The sequence below is a fragment of the Copadichromis virginalis genome, linkage group LG12 (genome assembly GCF_057382275.1).
Source record: "Copadichromis virginalis isolate Kocher_CV1m ecotype Utaka linkage group LG12, C_Virginalis_male_GT1.1, whole genome shotgun sequence".
In the NCBI taxonomy this organism is placed as follows: Eukaryota; Metazoa; Chordata; class Actinopteri; order Cichliformes; family Cichlidae; genus Copadichromis; species Copadichromis virginalis.
In genome coordinates this window covers 12805640-12825871 of record NC_140629.1, presented here as the reverse complement: position 1 = coordinate 12825871, position 20232 = coordinate 12805640, and the positions used below count along the sequence as shown (strand labels likewise).

General features: G+C 40.4%; 1 protein-coding gene across 1 annotated transcript in view; it reads left to right on the top strand.

The window, feature by feature from the left end:
- The window catches only part of LOC146696591 (voltage-dependent N-type calcium channel subunit alpha-1B-like), a 222287-nt gene that overhangs the window by 185955 nt on the left and 16100 nt on the right, over positions 1 to 20232 (top strand). The window contains exons 26-28 of the mRNA XM_085474072.1: positions 12667 to 12763; positions 16681 to 16841; positions 16954 to 17091. Of these exons, the coding sequence (XP_085330198.1) occupies positions 12667 to 12763; positions 16681 to 16841; positions 16954 to 17091 (396 nt within the window). The remainder of the gene's footprint in view (positions 1 to 12666; positions 12764 to 16680; positions 16842 to 16953; positions 17092 to 20232) is intronic.

The following is a 20232-nucleotide window of genomic DNA, read 5'->3' as shown; positions in this document are numbered from 1 at the left end:
GCTCAGTCTTTGCCGTATTGTCGCTATCTTATACCAAGCCTTGTTTGACTGTCAGCTGTCATTCTCTCATCATGCATGAATCTTGAACTGCCTACCATTCATTTGATCAAGTGCTTGTCGCATGGACAACAAACCTGAATCCAAGGCCAAATCTTTGAATCTGTGACTTGACCTTCTTGAACTACTCAGACTGCATCATTAAACATGATGAAGCAAACTGCAATACTGGTTTGTAATGTTGGATTCAGATGCAAGTGATAACCCAGTTTTTAGGACTCATGTAACATTTCTTTAATTAGTTTTATTCTAAATGCCGTTATTATTATATAGACAATTTCCTAAAAGGCCATTGTTTTTCTTATTTGATCTCTTCATTTGATATTTTGGTTGAGACTCAGTAGTTGTTGTGTGTATATTACAGACAAGGACATAGCAGCTGCCTGTTTTAATACGACAGTTACTATTTGTGTATTACTTCAGTGAAAGGCTACCTCTAGAAATAGCACTTAGAACGCAATCATACCTACGATTTCACTCTTGTTTTCACTATGTGCTGTCAATGAAATAGTTTATCAACTGCTACCAAACAAAAAAATCTATTGTTACATTTTTTTTTCTTTCTTTCTTTCTGAAACTATGCTGTTGTCAGTTGATGCAAACATATGCCTTATTTTGTTTATGTATGTGAAGCATCCATAAATGTTTTGTACCCTGTTTTACCACTGTTCTCCCCCAAGTAGATTGCAACAAGGTGTGACCAGGTGGGGAACCCCCCATGCAACCCCAATCCACTTGCATCCTACTCCACCCCATTTTACCTTATACCTCATCCTAATACACCCTTTTAACCACCATTCTTTTTATGCTTAGATCAGCTTCATGTATAAATTATTAAACTCATGCTTCAGTGAAACAAATGTCTTTTTAAACATAACAGTAATGTGTCTGAGTGCCATCAACTAAAACCTGCCTGTACTTACCAAAACCCTTAACTACATTTCAATTAGCTGTACAGACATTTTTCATTGTTGTATTTTCTTGTATTTCAATCCCATAACATCAATTAAGTCCCAAATAACCCAACTAAGGTGCCTATAGATTGGAAATAATTTGTTTATCGCACATTGCTTTGAAGCTGATGGCTTGTTGTTTGCATACATTCCAGGCTCCAGGTGCTTAGCTATCCTGTGGAAGATATTACTACCTGGTCATATGTCAAACATTTATTTTTCACTCTTACTGGTTGACTCACCTGGAAGTTGAGAAACATTTATCTTGGGTCCCACACACTTCGCATTGCCAGCAGTTATTTCATCCATAGTCACTTGAAGTTGTAGATTTTCCTTTACTTTCCTGGTTGCCACGTCACTGTGAATCACTTCCAGTGTGTATGCAGTTGTAGGGATAACGTAATTTTATTTAAAAAAAAAATCATGAATATAGAAAACATAGTTTAAGGCTCACGTGTTGATTTTTTTTCCCCATTTCAACCTGGGAACAAAATAGAAAACCTGTGAATGGTTTAGTTGTAAATGAATTGATAATGTTCTCACATTTGAATTTCATTTGGATAAAACTGTCAGTAGCGGATTCAAAGAAGCTAATTCAAAATGGACTTCTGCGCAGAGAAGGAATAGAAACAGTATGAAAATTTCAATTAAATTTTATTTACATAGCATGAAATCACAACTACAATTGCCTAAAGGCACTTTATATTGTAAGGCAAAGACCCTACAATGATAAAAAGAACATAGAGAAAATCCCAACAATCATATGACCCGGTATGAGCAAGTGCTTTGGCAACAGTAGAAAGGAAAACCTCCCTTTTAACATGAAGAAACCTCCGGCAAGGCCAGGCTTAGGGAGGGACAGCCATCTGCCATGACCAATTGGGGGTGAGGGGAGGAAAACAGGACAAAGACACGCTGTGGTACAGAGCCAGAGATTAATAATAACTAATAATTAAATTGAGAACAGAGAATTGTATAAACACATAGTATAAGTGAAAAGGGTGACATTCAATGCATCATGGGAAAACACAAATAAGCCCACAGTCTGACAGCGAAGTTCTCTAATGAGGTGATATGGCACTAGAAGGTCACTTATAAGACCTGATTATTTAAGACTTTGTATGTGAAGAGCAGGATTTTAAATTCAGTTGCTGGATTTAACAGGGAGCCAATGAAGAAGCCAGTATGGGAGAAATACTCTTTCTCTTTCTAGTCCCTGTCAGTACTAGTCCCTGTCAGCCCAAAGCTGATAAACGCATAGACTGTTTTTTCAGCATCAGATGAGTATTTTGCTAAATGACCGTGACATATCTCCATGAAATGAAAGAATGCTACACATGTGTTTTGCCTTAGTGTCACCTCAAGTTGAATGCTTGCATAGATGCAGTTATCCCTTAGTTGATTCTTTGCCAGCTCCACTGCTAATACAGTAACTGCTAACATGAGTTAGCACGAGCTAACTCCTACATGCTCATATATATGTATATGGGAAAGCAGGTGGTAGAGAGCAGAAATAAGCACAGAGTGGGGATAAGTGACAAAACATGACTGATGATATTCAGTGAGTTACGCAAGTGTAGCAATTGTAGGGGGTACTGGGAATTCTGTAACAGCAACTGTATGCAGGTTACAGCAGCTCAAATGCCCAGTTTGAGATTTGACAATGAGATATGTAGAAGAAAATCAGTTAATTAATGAGCTGGGTAGTAGCAGTTTTAAACAGTGTGATCAGCTGATGTGCTGTGGTTAATTGACTGCTTTAATGTGCTTCACATTGGTCAGCTGACTTGGGTTAATGCATGCCTGGCAGACATTAACACAATGTTGTGTACACTGTTGGCTCTTTTAATAAGTCTATTTATTTTATTTTAGTTTATCGTAAGCCCGTGCATGCAGACCAGTACCTTTGACTCCCACCACACTCTGGAACACAAACATAGAGGAAATGTTTTCTGATGGTGTTGCAGAATCTTGATTACTCAAAGCCAGAAAGGAAAGAAAAGGAACACACATATGTAAAGAAAGCTCTTAAAAAATGCGGTTATCCCAACTGGGCTATCATCAGATCAATAACGATGCACAGTAACAATGGTCAGACATCAACATTGTCATCCTTTATGTCGCAGGTTTATCAGAGAAACTCAGGGAGAATCTTCTCCAAGCACGACATCCCAGTGCATGTCAAACCCAGCCACTACAAAAACTGGTTCATCCCAAGGACACAACTCCCAAACACAAACTAAACAACATAATAATAATAATAATAATAATAATAATAATAATACATTTTATTTAAATAGCGCCTTTCAAAGCACCCAAGGACACTGTACAACAGATAAAAACTGGAAATATACACAATGATAAGAATAGAAGATAAAAGTTAAAACATACAGAAATTTAAGAATAGGCAATTTTAAACAAATGAGTTTTAAGGGTGGACTTAAAAAGAGAGAATGAGCTAATATTTCTGAGGTCCGGGGGTAGGGAATTCCAAAGTCGAGGGGCAGAGCAACTAAAGGCCCTCCCTCCCATTGTGATCAGACGAGCAGAGGGAACAGAGAGAGAAAGAGAAGATGAAGATCTGAGGCAGCGGGATGGGAGCTTCATCTGTAATAAGTCAGAGAGGTACGGTGGAGAGAGAGAGTGAATAGCCTTGAACGTATACAGAATTATTTTAAAATGGATGCGAAATTTGACTGGGAGCCAGTGAAGTTGCTTCAGGATTGGGGAGATGTGGTGGGTAGAAGAAGTCCTAGTAATAATACGGGCAGCAGAGTTCTGGACACGTTGGAGCTTGTTGATAGATTTTTGTGTGAGGCCAAATAATAATGAGTTGCAGTAGTCAATTCTAGAGATAACAAGATTATGGATGAGAATGGCAGTGGCGTAAGGTGTGAGGAAGGGGCGGAGGCGATTAATGTTACGGAGTTGGAAATATGCTGCACGTGTAATATTATTGATATGCGAGTTAAAGGATAATGTGCTATCGAGAATGACACCCAAGCTTTTCACAGAAGGAGAGATAGGGACCAGTGAGTTATTGATGGTGAGAGAGAAATTGTTAATTCTGGATAGCAGTCGTTTGGTGCCAACCAGAAGAAGTTCCGATTTATTGCTGTTGAGTTTAAGAAAGTTGGAGGAGAACCAAGAATTGAGTTCAGCTAGACAGAGGATAAGGGAGGGTGGAGGAAGAGTAGAGTCAGGTTTGGTAGAGAGATAGAGCTGGGTGTCATCGGCGTAGCAGTGGAACTGAATATTATATTTACGAAAAATATATCCGAGTGGAAGAAGGTAGATGATGGAATTAAACCTCACAGGTGTGCCATAGTGCATGCTGTGCAGTGCAGCAGTGGCGGAGCGGGGGGGGTTGGCTTAAGCCCGGGTTGTTTTTTCAGAAGCCCGGGGTCTTTTGGAGTGTAATTTTTTCATAGTTAGATGCCTGGCTGACAACTGTATAAAACAAAAAACTACACACAATATTCGAAGCACATAGTGCACACTGTGGGAATTTACAACTGTGCGTAAATCCCCCCTAATATTGGTATGATCCGAGCTCAGGCACTAAGCGGGGCGGGGCAGCTGCAGCCTGCGAGTGCGCTGTTGGAGAAACAGAGCCAGACAGACAGAGGAGAAGTGAAGTTCGACCAGGTACCAAAGCAAATCATTCGTACTGTACAAATAATGTAAATATGGCGGTGTATCATGAAAGATTGATATCAAACTGATCACTTGACCCATATTACATTACTTGCTCTTCAATTGAATTAACAAATAGCGAAATGAAAAGCCGAACAACAACAATGCTGTTTCTTTAGAGAGTCTTAGCTTACATGTGTGTCTATTTCATATTTTCAGTTGTTACCCTCCACGGCTAAATAAATCGGTTTCAGTAATGTACTGATACACAAGAATGGACGTAAGGGGCTTCTTTCAATGAGAAAAGAAAAAACAGAAGAACATTTTTTTACTGTACAACATCAATTTAGAGTAAACTTGTTTTGTTTTGGATAAATAAATATTGAAATATCTTTTGAATTAGTTAAATGTCAGAATAAAGAGAGACAGAGCTTTCTATTTTTTTATCACTTTCATCAAATTTAGGAGTACATGTAAACTAAGTTTATTGTTAATTAATAAGAAAACTCCAGACGATTCCATTCTGAGCTGAAGAAGCTTCTGAGAGGTTAGTAGAGTCCATGTGAGTAAATTGGCGGCACACCTGTGGATGCATATAAGGCAAAACACAGAGCCTGTTTCTTTGAAATGGGAAAATCAAGAAATGTCAACCAAAACACCAGGAAACGAATTGTGGAGCTCCATAAGTGTGGCTCAATTTTGAATACAATTTGGTGCCATTTGCAATTAAGAAATGCAGATAGTTTCTCTCTTTACTCTTAAAGTTAACAAATATGTTTTTTATATTTATTAATCTAAAAAAAATAAACATTTAGTCTGATTTGATGTTACAATTAAAAAAGTGTTTGTGTTTTCATCTGAAGAGTACGTAAATATCTGGTTTCAACTGTATATTTGATGATTGTCAGCACAAAGAGGGAGAGAGAGGAACAGAGAGGGATAGAGAGGAGAATGAGGACAGAACAGAGATGGAACAAGAGCAGGTGAGACACACGTTAGTCAAATGGTTGTTTACAAAAGAATCACCGTATCATAGGTACTCTTTTATCCCGTACCTAGTGTTTCTTTTTAGGTTTGTTATTTTTCAAGTTATATATTTATTAAGTTATGCAGGCTTGTTTGCACAACAAGGCTAAATAATTATATGAACTTTTCTGAATCTGTACTTTGGTAGAAATAAAAAAAATAAGTGTAGTGCAGGTCTATGATGATTTTTAGTGCTACTATCATCTAGTTTTGATTCTGGTTCTGTCTTGGTTAAGTCCTAAGCAGTCCTGATTTTGAACTGTTGCAGTCCTGTTTTAATTCCGGATCAGTTCTGGGTCTGGTTGAATTGGGGTTTAGTCCTTGTGTCTTGATACAGCCCTGATTATGTTCTGCCTTGCTGCTTAATTAAAAGCACCCCCCCAAAAGCACCCCCCCCCCCCCCCCCCCCCAAGAAAAAAAAAAAAAAAAAATCCCACATGCATACTACCCTTTAGGGCTAAGCCCCGGGTGTTTCAAATGTCTGGCTCTGATTTGAGGAGTGTATAGTGGGCTTCCCTCTGTACTTATCCTACTAGAGCTTAGTAGAGCATTTGATACTGTTGAACATAATATTTTATTACAGCGATTGGAGTATGATGTAGGTATAATTTCTTATGGTCTTCTTCTGACAGTGGACTGAATTTATCTTTATCTATACATGAAGCTAGATAACACACCAATTACTGCAGGAAGCTCTTAAAGACAAAAAAAAACCTGGATGACTTATAATTTCCTGCTTCTAAATTCAGATAAAACAGGGGGTACTGTACTCAGCCCTAAAAATCTTAGAAACATGGTATCTAACCAGGTGCTTACTCTGTCTTGGCCAGTAACACTTTGAGGAATCTTGAAGTCATTTTGACATTGGTCTTTCAGTGAACAAATTAAACAAATGTGCTGGGCTGCTTTCTTGCATTTGTTCAATAGTTCTACAATTAGGAACACCCTGTCTCAGAATGATACTGAAAAACTAGTTTATGCATTTATTACTTTTAGGATGGACTATTCTAATTTACAATCAGGTTGTTCGAAAATCATCCTGAAAGTTAATCCACTTAATCCAAAATCCTACAACAGAAGTACTGACAGGTACTAGAAAGAGAGAGTATATTTATTCCATATTAGCTGCTCTTCATTGGCTCTCTGTTAAACCTCTGAGTAGTTTATTTTACGTAATTTTATATATTTATACACACACACATGCACACACACACACACACACACACACACACACACACACATATATATATATATATATATATATATATATATATATATATATATACACTGAACAAAAATATAAACGCAACACTTTTGTTTTTGCTCCCATTCCCCATGGGATGGACTTAGAGACCTAAAATTCATTCCAGATACACAATATAACCATCCCTCCCAAACAGTGGTCACAAATCAGTCCAAATGTGTGGTAGTGGGCACATCTGCTATATTGAGATAATCCATCCCACCTCACAGGTGTGCCACATCAGGATGCTGATCTGACACCATGAGTAGTGCACAGGTGTACCTCAGACTGCCCACAACAAAAGGCCACCCTGGAAGTTTACAGTTTTTTGTTCTATTGGGGGTCTGGGGACCCAGAACCGGTCAGTATCTGGTGTGACCACCATTTGCCTCATGCAGTGCAACACATCGTCGCATGGAGTCTATCAGATTGTCAATTGTGGCCTGTGGAATGTTGGTCCACTCCACTTCAATGGCTGTGCGAGGTTGTTGGATATTCGTGGGAACTGGTACACGCTGTCGTATACGCCGGTCAAGCACATCCCGAACATGTTCAATGGGTGACATGTCCGGTGAGTATGCTGGGCATGCAAGAACTGGGACATTCTCAGCTGCCATCTGCCCTGAACAATGTGAACCATGATTCATCCGTGAAGCGCACACCTCTCCAACGTGCCAGACGCCATCGAATGTGAGCATTTGCCCACACAAGTCTGTTACGGCGACGAGCTGGAGTCAGGTCAAGACCCCGATGAGGACGACGGGCATGCAGTTGAGCGTCCCTGAGACGGTTTCTGACAGTTTGTGCAGAAATTGTTTGGTTGTGCAAACCAATTGTTCCAGCAGCTGTCTGGGTGGCTGGTCTCAGACGATCTTGGAGGTGAACCTGCTGGATGTGGAGGTTCTGGGCTGGTGTGGTTACACGAGGTCTGCGGTTGTGAGGCCGGTTGGATGTGCTGCCATATTCTCTGAAACGCCTGTGGAGACGGCTTATGGTTGAGAAATGAACATTCAATGCACGGGCGACAGATCTGGTTGACATTCCTGCTGTCAGCATGCCAATTGCACGCTCCCTCATTGCTTGTGGCATCTGTGGCATTTTGCTGTGAGACAAAACTGCACATTCCAGGGTGGCCTTTTGTTGTGGGCAGTCTGAGGTACACCTGTGCACTACTCATGATGTCAGATCAGCATCCTGATGTGGCACACCTGTGAGGTGGGATGGATTATCTCAATATAGCAGATGTGCCCACTACCACACATTTGGACTGATTTGTGACCACTGTTTGGGAGGGATGGTTATATTGTGTATCTGGAATGAATTTTAGGTCTCTAAGTCCATCCCATGGGGAATGGGAGCAGTAACAAAAGTGTTGCGTTTATATTTTTGTTGAGTGTATATAAAAAAACACCCAGCACGCCCCTGCGGGCGGTTTATCCTTCAAGCTCGGGTCCTCTACCAGAGGCCTGGGAGCTTGAGGGTCCTGCGCAGTATCTTAGCTGTTCCCAGGACTGCGCTCTTCTGGACAGAGATCTCCGATGTTATTCCCGGGATCTGCTGGAGCCACTCGCTTAGCTTGGGAGTCACCGCACCTAGTGCTCCGATTACCACGGGGACCACCGTTACCTTCACCCTCCACATCCTCTCGAGCTCTTCTCTGAGCCCTTGGTATTTCTCCAGCTTCTCGTGTTCCTTCTTCCTGATATTGCTGTCATTCGGAACCGCTACATCGATCACTACGGCCGTCTTCTTCTGTTTGTCTACCACCACTATGTCCGGTTGGTTAGCCACCACCATTTTGTCCGTCTGTATCTGGAAGTCCCACAGGATCTTAGCTCGGTCATTCTCCACCACCCTTGGGGGCATCTCCCATTTTGACCTCGGGACTTCCAGGTTATACTCAGCACAGATGTTCCTGTACACTATGCCGGCCACTTGGTTATGGCGTTCCATGTATGCCTTGCCTGCTAGCATCTTGCACCCTGCTGTTATGTGCTGGATTGTCTCTGGGGCATCTTTACACAGCCTGCACCTGGGGTCTTGCCTGGTGTGATAGACGCCAGCCTCTATGGATCTTGTACTCAGAGCTTGTTCTTGTGCTGCCATGATTAGTGCCTCTGTGCTGTCTTTCAGTCCAGCTTTGTCCAGCCACTGGTAGGATTTCTGGATATCAGCCACCTCCTCTATCTGCCGGTGGTACATACCGTGCAGGGGCCTGTCCTTCCATGATGGTTCCTCGTCTCCCTCCTCTTTCTTGGGTTTCTGCTGCCTGAGGTATTCACTGAGCACTCGGTCAGTTGGGGCCATCTTCCCAATGTATTCTTGGATGTTCCTTGTCTCATCCTGGACTGTGGTGCTGACACTCACCAGTCCCCGGCCCCCTTCCTTCCGCTTAGCGTACAGCCTCAGGGTGCTGGACTTGGGGTGAAACCCTCCATGCATGGTAAGGAGCTTTCTTGTCTTTACGTCAGTGGCTTCTATCTCCTCCTTTGGCCAGCCTATTACCCCAGCAGGGTACCTGATCACGGGCAGGGCGTACGTGTTGATGGCCCGGATCTTGTTCTTACCATTCAGCTGACTCCTCAGGACTTGCCTGACCCTCTGCAGGTACTTGGTGGTTGCAGCCTTTCTAGCGGCCTCTTCATGGTTCCCATTTGCCTGCGGGATCCCCAGGTACTTGTAACTGTCCTCTATGTCTGCAATGTTGCCTTCTGGTAGTTCAATCCCCTCAGTTCTGACTACCTTCCCTCTCTTTGTTACCATCCGACTACACTTCTCCAGTCCGAACGACATTCCAATGTCATTGCTGTATAGCCTGGTAGTGTGGATCAGTGAATCGATGTCTCGTTCACTCTTGGCATACAGCTTGATGTCATCCATGTACAGGAGGTGGCTGACAACTGCTCCGTTCCGTAGTCGGTATCCGTAGCCAGTCTTGTTAATGATCTCACTGAGGGGGTTCAGGCCTATGCAGAACAGCAGTGGAGACAGAGCATCTCCTTGGTAGATCCCGCACTTGATGGTGACTTGTGCTATGGGCTTGGAGTTGGCCTCTAGTGTTGTACGCCACATCCCCATTGAGTTCCTGATGAAGGCTCTTAGGGTCCTGTTGATCTTGTACAATTCTAGGCATTCCAGTATCCAGCTGTGGGGCATTGAGTCATAGGCCTTCTTGTAATCAATCCAGGCAGTGCACAGGTTGGTCAGTCTGGTCTTGCAGTCTCGGCTGACTGTTCTGTCTACCAGTAGCTGGTGTTTTGCGCCTCTGGTATTCATGGGGGTATTCATATATATATATATATATATATATATATATATATATATATATATATATATATGTGTATATGTGTATATATGTATATGTGTATATGTGTATATATATATATGTGTATATATGTATATATATATGTGTATATATGTATATATATATGTATGTATATGTATATAAATATATATATAAATATATATATATATATATATATATATTTGACATACTTATTCAGTAATGCGCATACATTCTTATATTTGTACATATATTTATTCTTATAATTCTCAGATTCCTATTCTTATATTTTGCTTTGTTCTTATGCTATTGTGTTTTGCACACCTCTGTTGCTTGTGAAGCTTGCACACAAGAATTATACTCGCATGTGCTGTACCAGTGTACGAGCACATGTGATGTGACAATAAAAGTGATTTGAATAAATTTAAAATTCTTCTTGTCATATGCAACGTCTTGAAAAATTCAATTCAATTTCATATCAGTTTTATTTATATAGTTCTAAATCACAACAACATTTGCCTCAAGGCCCCATCTCATCTTTAAGACGTCATAGTACCATATCATGAAATTTTGATTTTAATTGTGGTTTCTAAGGTGTTTAAAAATAGAATAGTAGGCAGTCTTCAGCTTTCAGGCCCCTCTTCTGTAGAGTAAATGGTAAATGGTCTGTATTTGTATAGCGCTTTACTTGGTCCTAAGGACCCCAAAGCGCTTTACACTATACACAATCATCCACCCTTTCATACACTGGTGATGGCAAGTTACAGTGTAGCCACAGCCGCCCTGGGGCGCTCTGGACACTGGCGCCACCCTCTGGTAAATGGACTGGTTCTTATATAACGCTTTTCTACTCATCTGAGCACTCAAAGCGCTTTACACAACGTGTGCATTCACCCATTCACAAGCACATTTTTCTAATAGCTAACATTCACACACATTCATACTCCGATGGATGCATCGGAGAGCAATTTGGGGTTAGTATCTTGCCCAAGGATATTTGGCATGCAGACTAATCGAACCACCAACCTTCCGATCAGTAGATGACCTGCTCTACCACCTGAGCTACAGCCACCCCACCACCAGTAGGCAACAGGTGAAGTGTCTTGCCCAAGGACACAACAACCGAGACTGCCGGAGCCGGGCTCGAACCGACAACCTTCCGATTTCAAGACGAACACCTAACTCTTGAGCCACGATCGCCCCACTAGAGCTAGTCCCCAGTTTTGATTTGGGAGACAGACGATCTCTCTATCTTTAAGATTAAGCTTATGATGATGATGTACTGGCTGCATCTTTTTCACCTGTTTTTACTCTGTGTGTTTTCACACTTTGCATCAAATTTTGCATACACTTTTTGTCCTGTCTCTCTTGGCTGACCTTCCCTGAGCCTAGTTCTGCTGGAGGTTTCTTCCAGTTAATAGGGAGATTTTGCTTTCCAAGTGCTTGGTCATAGTGGGTTGTCTGATTGTTTGAGTATTCTCTCTATTTTTGTAGGGGTCTTTACCTTAAAATATAAAGAGCTGTTATGATTTAGTGCTATATAAATGACATTGAAGTAGCTAGTATTCAGCAGTCATTTTGCCTGTAGTCACTTAAAGTTGTCAAATGGCATTCACTTTTTATGGTCTCTGGTGACCACGTGACTTCCAGTGTGGTTGAAGCTTTTAAGATATGTCATGTTACTTTGCCAGGACAGTGGCTCTTTGTTTCTTCGATTAGACGCTCACCAACTTTCTTGGAATGTGTCCTGACTGCAGCACTGCATTTACAAGCATGGCACTGATATTCATCTTGTCATCAAGCACTGAATGTTCTCTGACTCTTGCAGTGAAAAAAAAATTATCCAGTGGTCTGTTAGAAGTCATACCTTCATGTATAAGCCCATGTCTCAGTATATAAGAATCAAAACTGTTCAGTTTCTTTTTTTATATATTAAAGGGTTAATATTGATTATTAAATTATGGAGTTTAAAGTTTTTTAAAAACTGTATAATCATAATAAGTTTGAGGGTAATATGCAGGGGGCTAGTTGCCAGATTTCCCTGGTTGTTAAGTTTCATCTCCTCCTGCTCCACAATCCCCTTCAGGCACTCTGATTTGCAGACAACTCTGAGTCTAATGTATGAGCATTCACCCTGTTATCACAGATGCCCACCCAGTACAACACCGCCACATAGTTTATGGTCTACGCTGATCTGTACTTCTTGACCATCATGCATCGAGCTTAATAAACTTTCATAAAAATATTTCAATGTTTTCTTCATATCCAGAAAGGCTATTGTTGCATCTCTCTGTCACCCAGCTGATCTAAACACACCTCATTCACATCCTACCACAATCAAACCCTGTTACAACATACGGTCTAATTTCAGATATGGCTTTTGTTAGTAATATTGACAAAGATTACATTAACTGCATATTGTTTGTGGATACATTTTTGTGTGGTCTAAACATATTTGCTGTTCATAGGGGAACCAAAGGCAAGGACATCAGCACTATCAAGTCATTGAGGGTTCTTCGAGTTCTCAGGCCTCTGAAGACCATCAAGCGCCTGCCAAAACTCAAGGTTTCACTTCATCACTTAAATCACTTTAAGCATATTTGCACTGCACAAGACACTAAATAATGTGGATTGCACAACACTGGTCACTATATTCTTCATTTCCAGTTAATACTTGTACAGCTGCTGTTATTGTATATATATATTTATATTTCTTCATACATTCTTATATAGTTCTATACTGTGTATTGTGTATTTTGTTGTACAGTTATTTTATTTTCAACTTTAATTTATATATTTTATCTTATTTTTTCCCAGTTAAATTTACCCTTCATTCTAATTTGTGTTGTACCGTTATTTCATTTTTAACCTTAATTTTTTATATTTTATTTTATTCCTTCCTAGTTAAATTTACCCTTTTTAATTTTTCATATTTATTTCCTATCTTATTCATAGCCTTTTCTTTTTTTTTTTCTTTAGGTCACGAGCAGTTGTCTAAGCATTTCACTGCATATCGTACTGTGTATGACTGTGTACGTGACAAATAAAATTTGAATTTGAGGTTCAATTCTAGGACTTGAGTACACCCCCTTTAAAAAGTACAAATTTAATCAGTAGCTCAATGAACAAAAAAACACTTTCCCAAATTTTCACAAAGCTGAGTTTTAGTCAACACTCCATAACATGAAAATAAGGTTAATAATATAACTTAGATCACAAAATCTTCAGTTTTACTCAAATTGGTTGAAGCAAAAATGAATACACCCTGCAACAAAAACTACTACATCTGGTATTTTGTATTGCCACTGTGATTTTCAGGGACAGCACAAGTCTTCTAGGCATGGTAAGAACAAGTTGGCAACATATTGCAACATCTATCTTTTTCCATTCTTCGAGAATAACCTCTTTTAGAGCCTGGATGCTGAACGGAGAGTGATGCTCAACTTGTTGCTTCAGAATACCCCACAGGTGTTCGATTGGGTTCAGATTAGGAGACATACTTGACCAGTCTATCACCTTCACCCTGTTCTTCTTCAGAAATGCAACAGTAGCTTTAGATGTGTGTTTTGGATCATTGTCGTGTTGGAAAAGTGCACAACAACCAAGTGCACGCAGTGATGGCAGCATCTTCTCCTTCATTATAAAGCAGTACACAACATTAAGTTCATGATACCATCAATGAAATGCAGCTCCCCAACACCAGTAGCACTCATGCAGCCCCACATAAGGACACTGCCACCTGTCGGTCACGAACGAAATGGCTCTTAGAGCCGGATCTTTGATGTGAACGAGCCGGATCTTTGATGTGAACAACGCGAGCCGGCTCCTTATCGTGAACTGTGGGGGTTTTTTTCTTTCTCTTTTTTCCGCTTCACTCCGCATGCGAGCCTTGTGCTTTACGCTGGGATGAGGGGGGAGGGGCGGTAGTTACACTCAGTAGCACAGGAACAGACCGGGAGGGAGAGAAAGAGAAAGAGCCAGGGACAACAACGTCACATTAGAAAGGTATAGTAATCATCCACAACTATTTTCAGTTGCAGATGATAAAGGATTCAGAAAGTTTATTCATGCAGGTCCATATGACAGAGAATATGCATGTTCTTTTTGTTTTCATATTTTAATTTATATTTAATTGTGTTGTGGTTTGCAGTGTTTTGTGTTGTTTCACTTTAAATTTGTAAAAGGAAAAAGCTGAAAATTTAAATTGTTAAAAGTTGAAATGTGAATAGTTGATTTTTGTATTATATGATTTATTTATTACATTTTCTGTGGAGTGAATAAATAAAAGTATATTTACGGTGGCCCCTACAGGCAAAGCATGTACAAACTTCAAAACAGGTATGAACTCTAAAGCACATACAAAAGACAACAGAAGTGCTCCAGGATGCTAGGTGCAATGTTGAGCTTTTGTTACCTAGTGGCTACACAAGCCAGGAAGTACCAACGACCGGATTTGGTGTGTGGTAATAACAGGTAAATGAACATTTTTTTAAATTATTTGAATATATATGAGTGCTTGTGTATAAATACACAAACAATACACACATGCTTTCAATTGTGTAATTTAAGTGATCTAGGTAGCTCTGTTTTGGAAGTTCAGTTCATGCTAGAAATGTGTTTTGGAGTTTGTACATGTTTCATCTCTAGGGGCCACCGCATATATTTATATATAAAAATATATAAATAAAACCACTTTTTTATTTTACATTAGTAATTCCTTTTGTGCATAATTTTATATTATTGTTAATAATTAATTAATTAAAGCAACAAAACAACCTGAAGAGCCGGTTCGGAGCCGAAAGAGCCAGCTCTTTTTAGTGAGCCGAACCGAAAGAGCCGGTTCTCTAAAAAGAGCCGGAAATCCCATCACTACTGCCACCACCATGTTTCACTATAGGCACCATGCATTTCTTTTTGAAATCCTCACCTTTACCACGCCATACAGTTTTGAAACCATTAGTTCCAAAAACAGTGATCTTTGTCTCATCACTCCAGATTATAGAGTCCTAGTAGTCTTCATCTTTTTCAGCATGGGCCATAGCAAATTCTAGGCGTGCTTTTTTGTGCATGGACTTTAGGAGAGGCTTTCTTCATGGACGATACCCATGCATGCCATTCCTCTGAAGTGTGCGCATCAGAAGACGCTCCTGTCAAGATGTTAACTTACGTGGAGAGCCTGGACGTCTCTGTACAATGGTTGCAATTCCATCTTTTTTAAATTTTTGGATCACTTTTGCTACAGTGCTTTGACTGATATGTAAAGCTTTTCTGATCTTATTGTAGCCCTCACCTTTTTTGTGTAAAGAAATTATTTCCTTTCTCAGATTTTGTGACATTTCTCTTCCATGTGGAGCCATTGCTGACAGCATGAAATGGGAAGTGTCACGGTCCTGGGTCTCCTGACCCAGCGTTTTTAGTTCTTTGTGATTTTTGTATTATTGTACTTGTGTATGATTTATTCTATGGCTTCTAGTTTTGATCCCTTGCCCTTCATGTCTCTCTGTGTCCCCTCTGTTCTGTGTAATTGTGTGTCTTTGCATGTTTGAGTTTTCTTGTTTTCTGTCACTCTGCATTATGTTCTCATGGTTGGTCTTCTTAGACCTCTGCCTTATGGTTTATGTCTCTGTGTTTCTTAGTTGCTGTCTCCACTGTGTCAAGTTCGCGTCTCTGTGTGGTACTTCCTGTTTTACTTTGATGGTCCGTGTCTTATGTGAATGCATCCTGCTTTGCTTGTCTCGTCAGTCCTGATTTCTCCCAACTGTGCCCTCCTTCTGTGTCTCATTCCCCTCGTTACTTCCCAGTGTATTTAAACCCTGTGTTTCTCTGAGTCAGTGTCGAGTTGTCCCTCATGACTGTGTGTTTCTACTTGTAGCTCCCTGTGTGTTTTGATAGAGTCTTCTCAGTTTAGATTTTGTAGAGTTTTTGTGTTCAGCAATACAAGCTGCCATTTTGAGTTCAGTCCTGTCTCCAGTGAGTTTGCGTTTGGGTCCAATTCCTGCCAGGAAGGGCTTTTCTTTGTTAATTAATGTCCTTTTATAGTCACCTGTCTGCTGGACATCTCTTAAATGAATCATTAGACTCACCTGTGCTTGAATGCCTGTTAATTCGAATTTTGAAGTCTTAAGCGTGGCTTTTCTCCTAATTGGGGTGTACTCATTTTTGCGACATGGGCTTGAATGAATTTGTTAGGAAAATCACTTTTTTGTGTGCACAAATAAACAAATCTTGTTTGCAATCAATGGCCCACATTTGTGGGAATATTTTGTAGTAGTATCTCATAGAAAGGAAACTAAAGGTTTTCTGACAAACGTAGTGGGGTGTACTCATTTATGCTGAGCACTGTAGCAGTTAATTAGTAGTCATTTTGTAGATAGCTCTAGTTAAGAAAGCAGCATAGTAACAAAACGACCAGCATTAAATCGTATTTACAAATTTTGTGTAATCTTCTTCATTTAAAATTTAAAATCTGTTTGTGTCCTCAGGCGGTGTTTGACTGTGTGGTTAACTCTCTGAAGAATGTGCTGAACATCCTCATTGTTTACATCCTCTTCATGTTTATCTTTGCCGTCATCGCAGTTCAGCTCTTCAAGGGGAAATTCTTTTATTGCACTGATGAGTCCAAAGGCCTGGAGAAAGACTGCAAGTTGGTCTAAAAAAAATCCCCACAGCCTCACTTCATATTTCAGAGCTTAAGTAACTAAACTTTCAAATGCTACTTATTGTGTGCCTGTCTCCACTTGCTTTATTTCTTACAGAGGACAATTCCTAGATTATGACAAAGACGAGGTGGCCGCCATGCCCAGAGAGTGGAAAAAGTATGAGTTCCATTATGACAATGTGCTGTGGGCTTTTTTGACCCTCTTCACTGTCTCGACCGGGGAGGGCTGGCCAACGTAAGTACAGCTAGTCTGATTATTAAAATGTATTCAATGAAAAACAGGGCTTGTCCAGGAATGTAGTTCCTTGTTCATAAATGTAGCCTTACATGATTCCAATGAGAAAACTAACTATTTAAAAATGCAAATAAAACTGAAAATAAAAACTTACCAAGACAGAAGTTCATCCAAATATTCAGAAGGCTCTGGTATGATGTTCAAGCCAACAAGCAGAAAACCCAATACATTAATCAGAAAAGATCATAGCATCATAAAGTTCAATTTTATTTATACAGGACCAAATGACACTAACAAACTCTTCAAGGTTTATATTGTAAGGTAAAGATTATGGAAGCTCTTTTCCACCACACAAAAAAAGTATCCATAACTTGAAATTTTGAGTTATTTACTCGAAATTTCGACTTATTAACTCAAAATTTTGAGAAAAGTAATTAAAAAATTTGAGTTGGCTCTGCCAATTAGCAATCTACATGAACGACATTTTGTTGTTACCTGGAAGGATATGGCACAGAGGAATGCCTACTCAAAACCGGATTACAACAAATTGGCACTTTCTAGAGTATGTTTGCTGATAGTAATGCCATGGGATTCGGCTAATAACACAAGGATTTCATTGTTACGTCCCAGGGGGTCCTTTTGTCCCTCTGTGGGGGGGATACTCCCACTAGGTTTATATCTGGGACTCTTCACCATTTGACCTTAGAACTGAAGAAGCTTCTCGGATGAGAGGTGAAACGTCTTCAAGCAACTTAAAGAAGTCCAGACGCTTTTCTTTGCAAGCTCCTTTGACTACGATGACCTGGATGACTGAGAACCTTCACAGACACATTGTTACGTCCCAGTCTAGGGGTACAGGAACGTAACATAAGAGTTAAAAAAGGAAGTGAACCCGCCCTGGGCCCCAAAACCATACACAGAAAACACAATTTCTTAGTGAACGGTGCTTTATTTTTCTACACTGAAAATGAAGCTCCGGGGTGAACAAAGGCCAAAATAACAAACAAAACAAGCTAAGTCAGGTGAGGAGGTGCTATCTAAAACCCTATGTGAAACAAAAACCAAACAAAAGACAAACGCTACACCTAACTCCCTAACTGAAATAAACAGGAGAAAATAGTACAAGGAAAATAATAAGGCAGCTCACCCCTTCTGTTTCAGTGCTATTTACAATGTGCTATTTACAAGTGAAAACTATTGTACATACTATGTACAAAGCTCAGTAAGTCACGAGAGTCACAAATATCACAAAGTTTGGAGGCCAGGGTCAGGTCTATGCTGCTGTCAGTTGCTGCCCCGAACAACTGCTGGTGAGGGATTTTTAAAGCAACCATGATCAGGGGACCAATCAGCAGCCGTCAGCTTATCCAATCAGGGACCTGCAGGGACTTAAAGACACAGACAGAACAAGAAACAGCCACCAAGAGACATTATGACCAGGGCCGTAATTCAAATTTTTGAGAAAAGTAGTTAAAAAATTCGAGTTAGCTCTGCCAATTAGCAATCTACATGAACGATGTCATTTTGTTGTTACCTGGAAGGATATGGCACAGAGGAATGCCCACTCAAAACCGGATCGCAACAAATTGGTGCTTTCGAGAGTATGTTTGCCGATAGTAATGCCATGTGATTCGGCTAATAACACAAGGATTTCAGCATTTCTGAAGCCACACTGAAAATACTCAGCAATTTGTGCATTAGTATTACAGTACTAAGCTACTGTAATACTAATACAGTAGCTTAGTATTACAGTAGCTAAGCTACTGTAATACTGGTAGCTTAGCCATGTCATTTGTAGCTGAGGGCTTCAGCTTCCGGGTAACAAGGAAATGACATCATTCACGTAGATTACCACGTAGATTACCGATTGGCAGCACTAACTCAAAATTCCGTGTTACTTATCTCAAAATTTCGAGAAAATAACTTGAAATTTCAGAACTAACTGGCACTAAATGGAAGGAGCATATAACCCCAGCCTCTTTACACTGGGTCACTGTTCCTTACAGGATCCAATTTAAACTCTTACTTTTTTGTTTTTAAGGCACTTACCAGCCAAGCCCCTTCTTACCTGTCTGAGCTCCTAATTATTTTTGCTCTAGAGAAAACCATGAGGTCCAGTTCAAAACTCATGTTGTCAATTCCACGGACTACTTCATTCTTGTGGCGACAGAGCCTTCTCTGTGGCAGGTCACAGACTTGTGTTGTGCATGGTGAACCAATACAGGAATTGAGCCATATATTCGGTGTGGGGGAGATTACCCTCTTTATGACCAAGGATGTTGTTAAAAACAGTTGTGAGCAGGAGGTCACACAAACGCACCCCCATGACACACACACACACGTGCACACACACACACACACACATAGTGCCTTGTCTTTTGTAACCAAGGGGGGTAACCAATGCAACACAAGCACCTCGCACCTTTACGGTGGGAGGTGGTTATTTGTTTTTGTTTTTTTGTTTTTTGCCTGTCCCATTTGGTTCTTTAGCCGTCAGAATTGTTGTCTGAAGACCAACAAGGATACCCAATGGATTTATTTTGCCAAATGGATGATCAGGGCATTGCCGTATTGGTCCATTTGATCGACCTTTGTTTTTATTATTTATTTTATTTTATTTTCAATTGTTACAGACGGGACAGACATGAGTGAGGGATAGGAAAGGGAGAAAGAAAGAGGAAGGAAAAGAAAAACAGAAGGGGAGAGGGACAGTGAGAAAGGGGAAAAAAATAAAAATAAAAATCTCCTGGATCACCTGTTGAGAGAAAAAGAATAGAAAACAAGCAAAAAAAACAAAACAAAGCAACATACTAAACACAACACCATTGCATTAATCTAGCTAAGTGTAAACAGCAGTAAATACTAAATATTGAATATTGTTGTGCAGTACGCAGGACAGACAGCGCACAATGTGCTTTGAAGTAGCAGCCAAGAAAGGTGTGATTTAAGTCTACGAACAGTGAGCATCCATGTGCACACCAGTGTGGATCAGCGCGCTTGTATTCAAATGGTTTCCCCATGTAATGGTCCACAAGAGGGTGTAGGGAGCCATAGCCCCATCCCCCAGGGCATGAAGCAGGCACGGAGGAGATCCAGGCCCCAGACATCCAGAGGCCCCAGAGTGCGAGAGCTCAAGGAGGA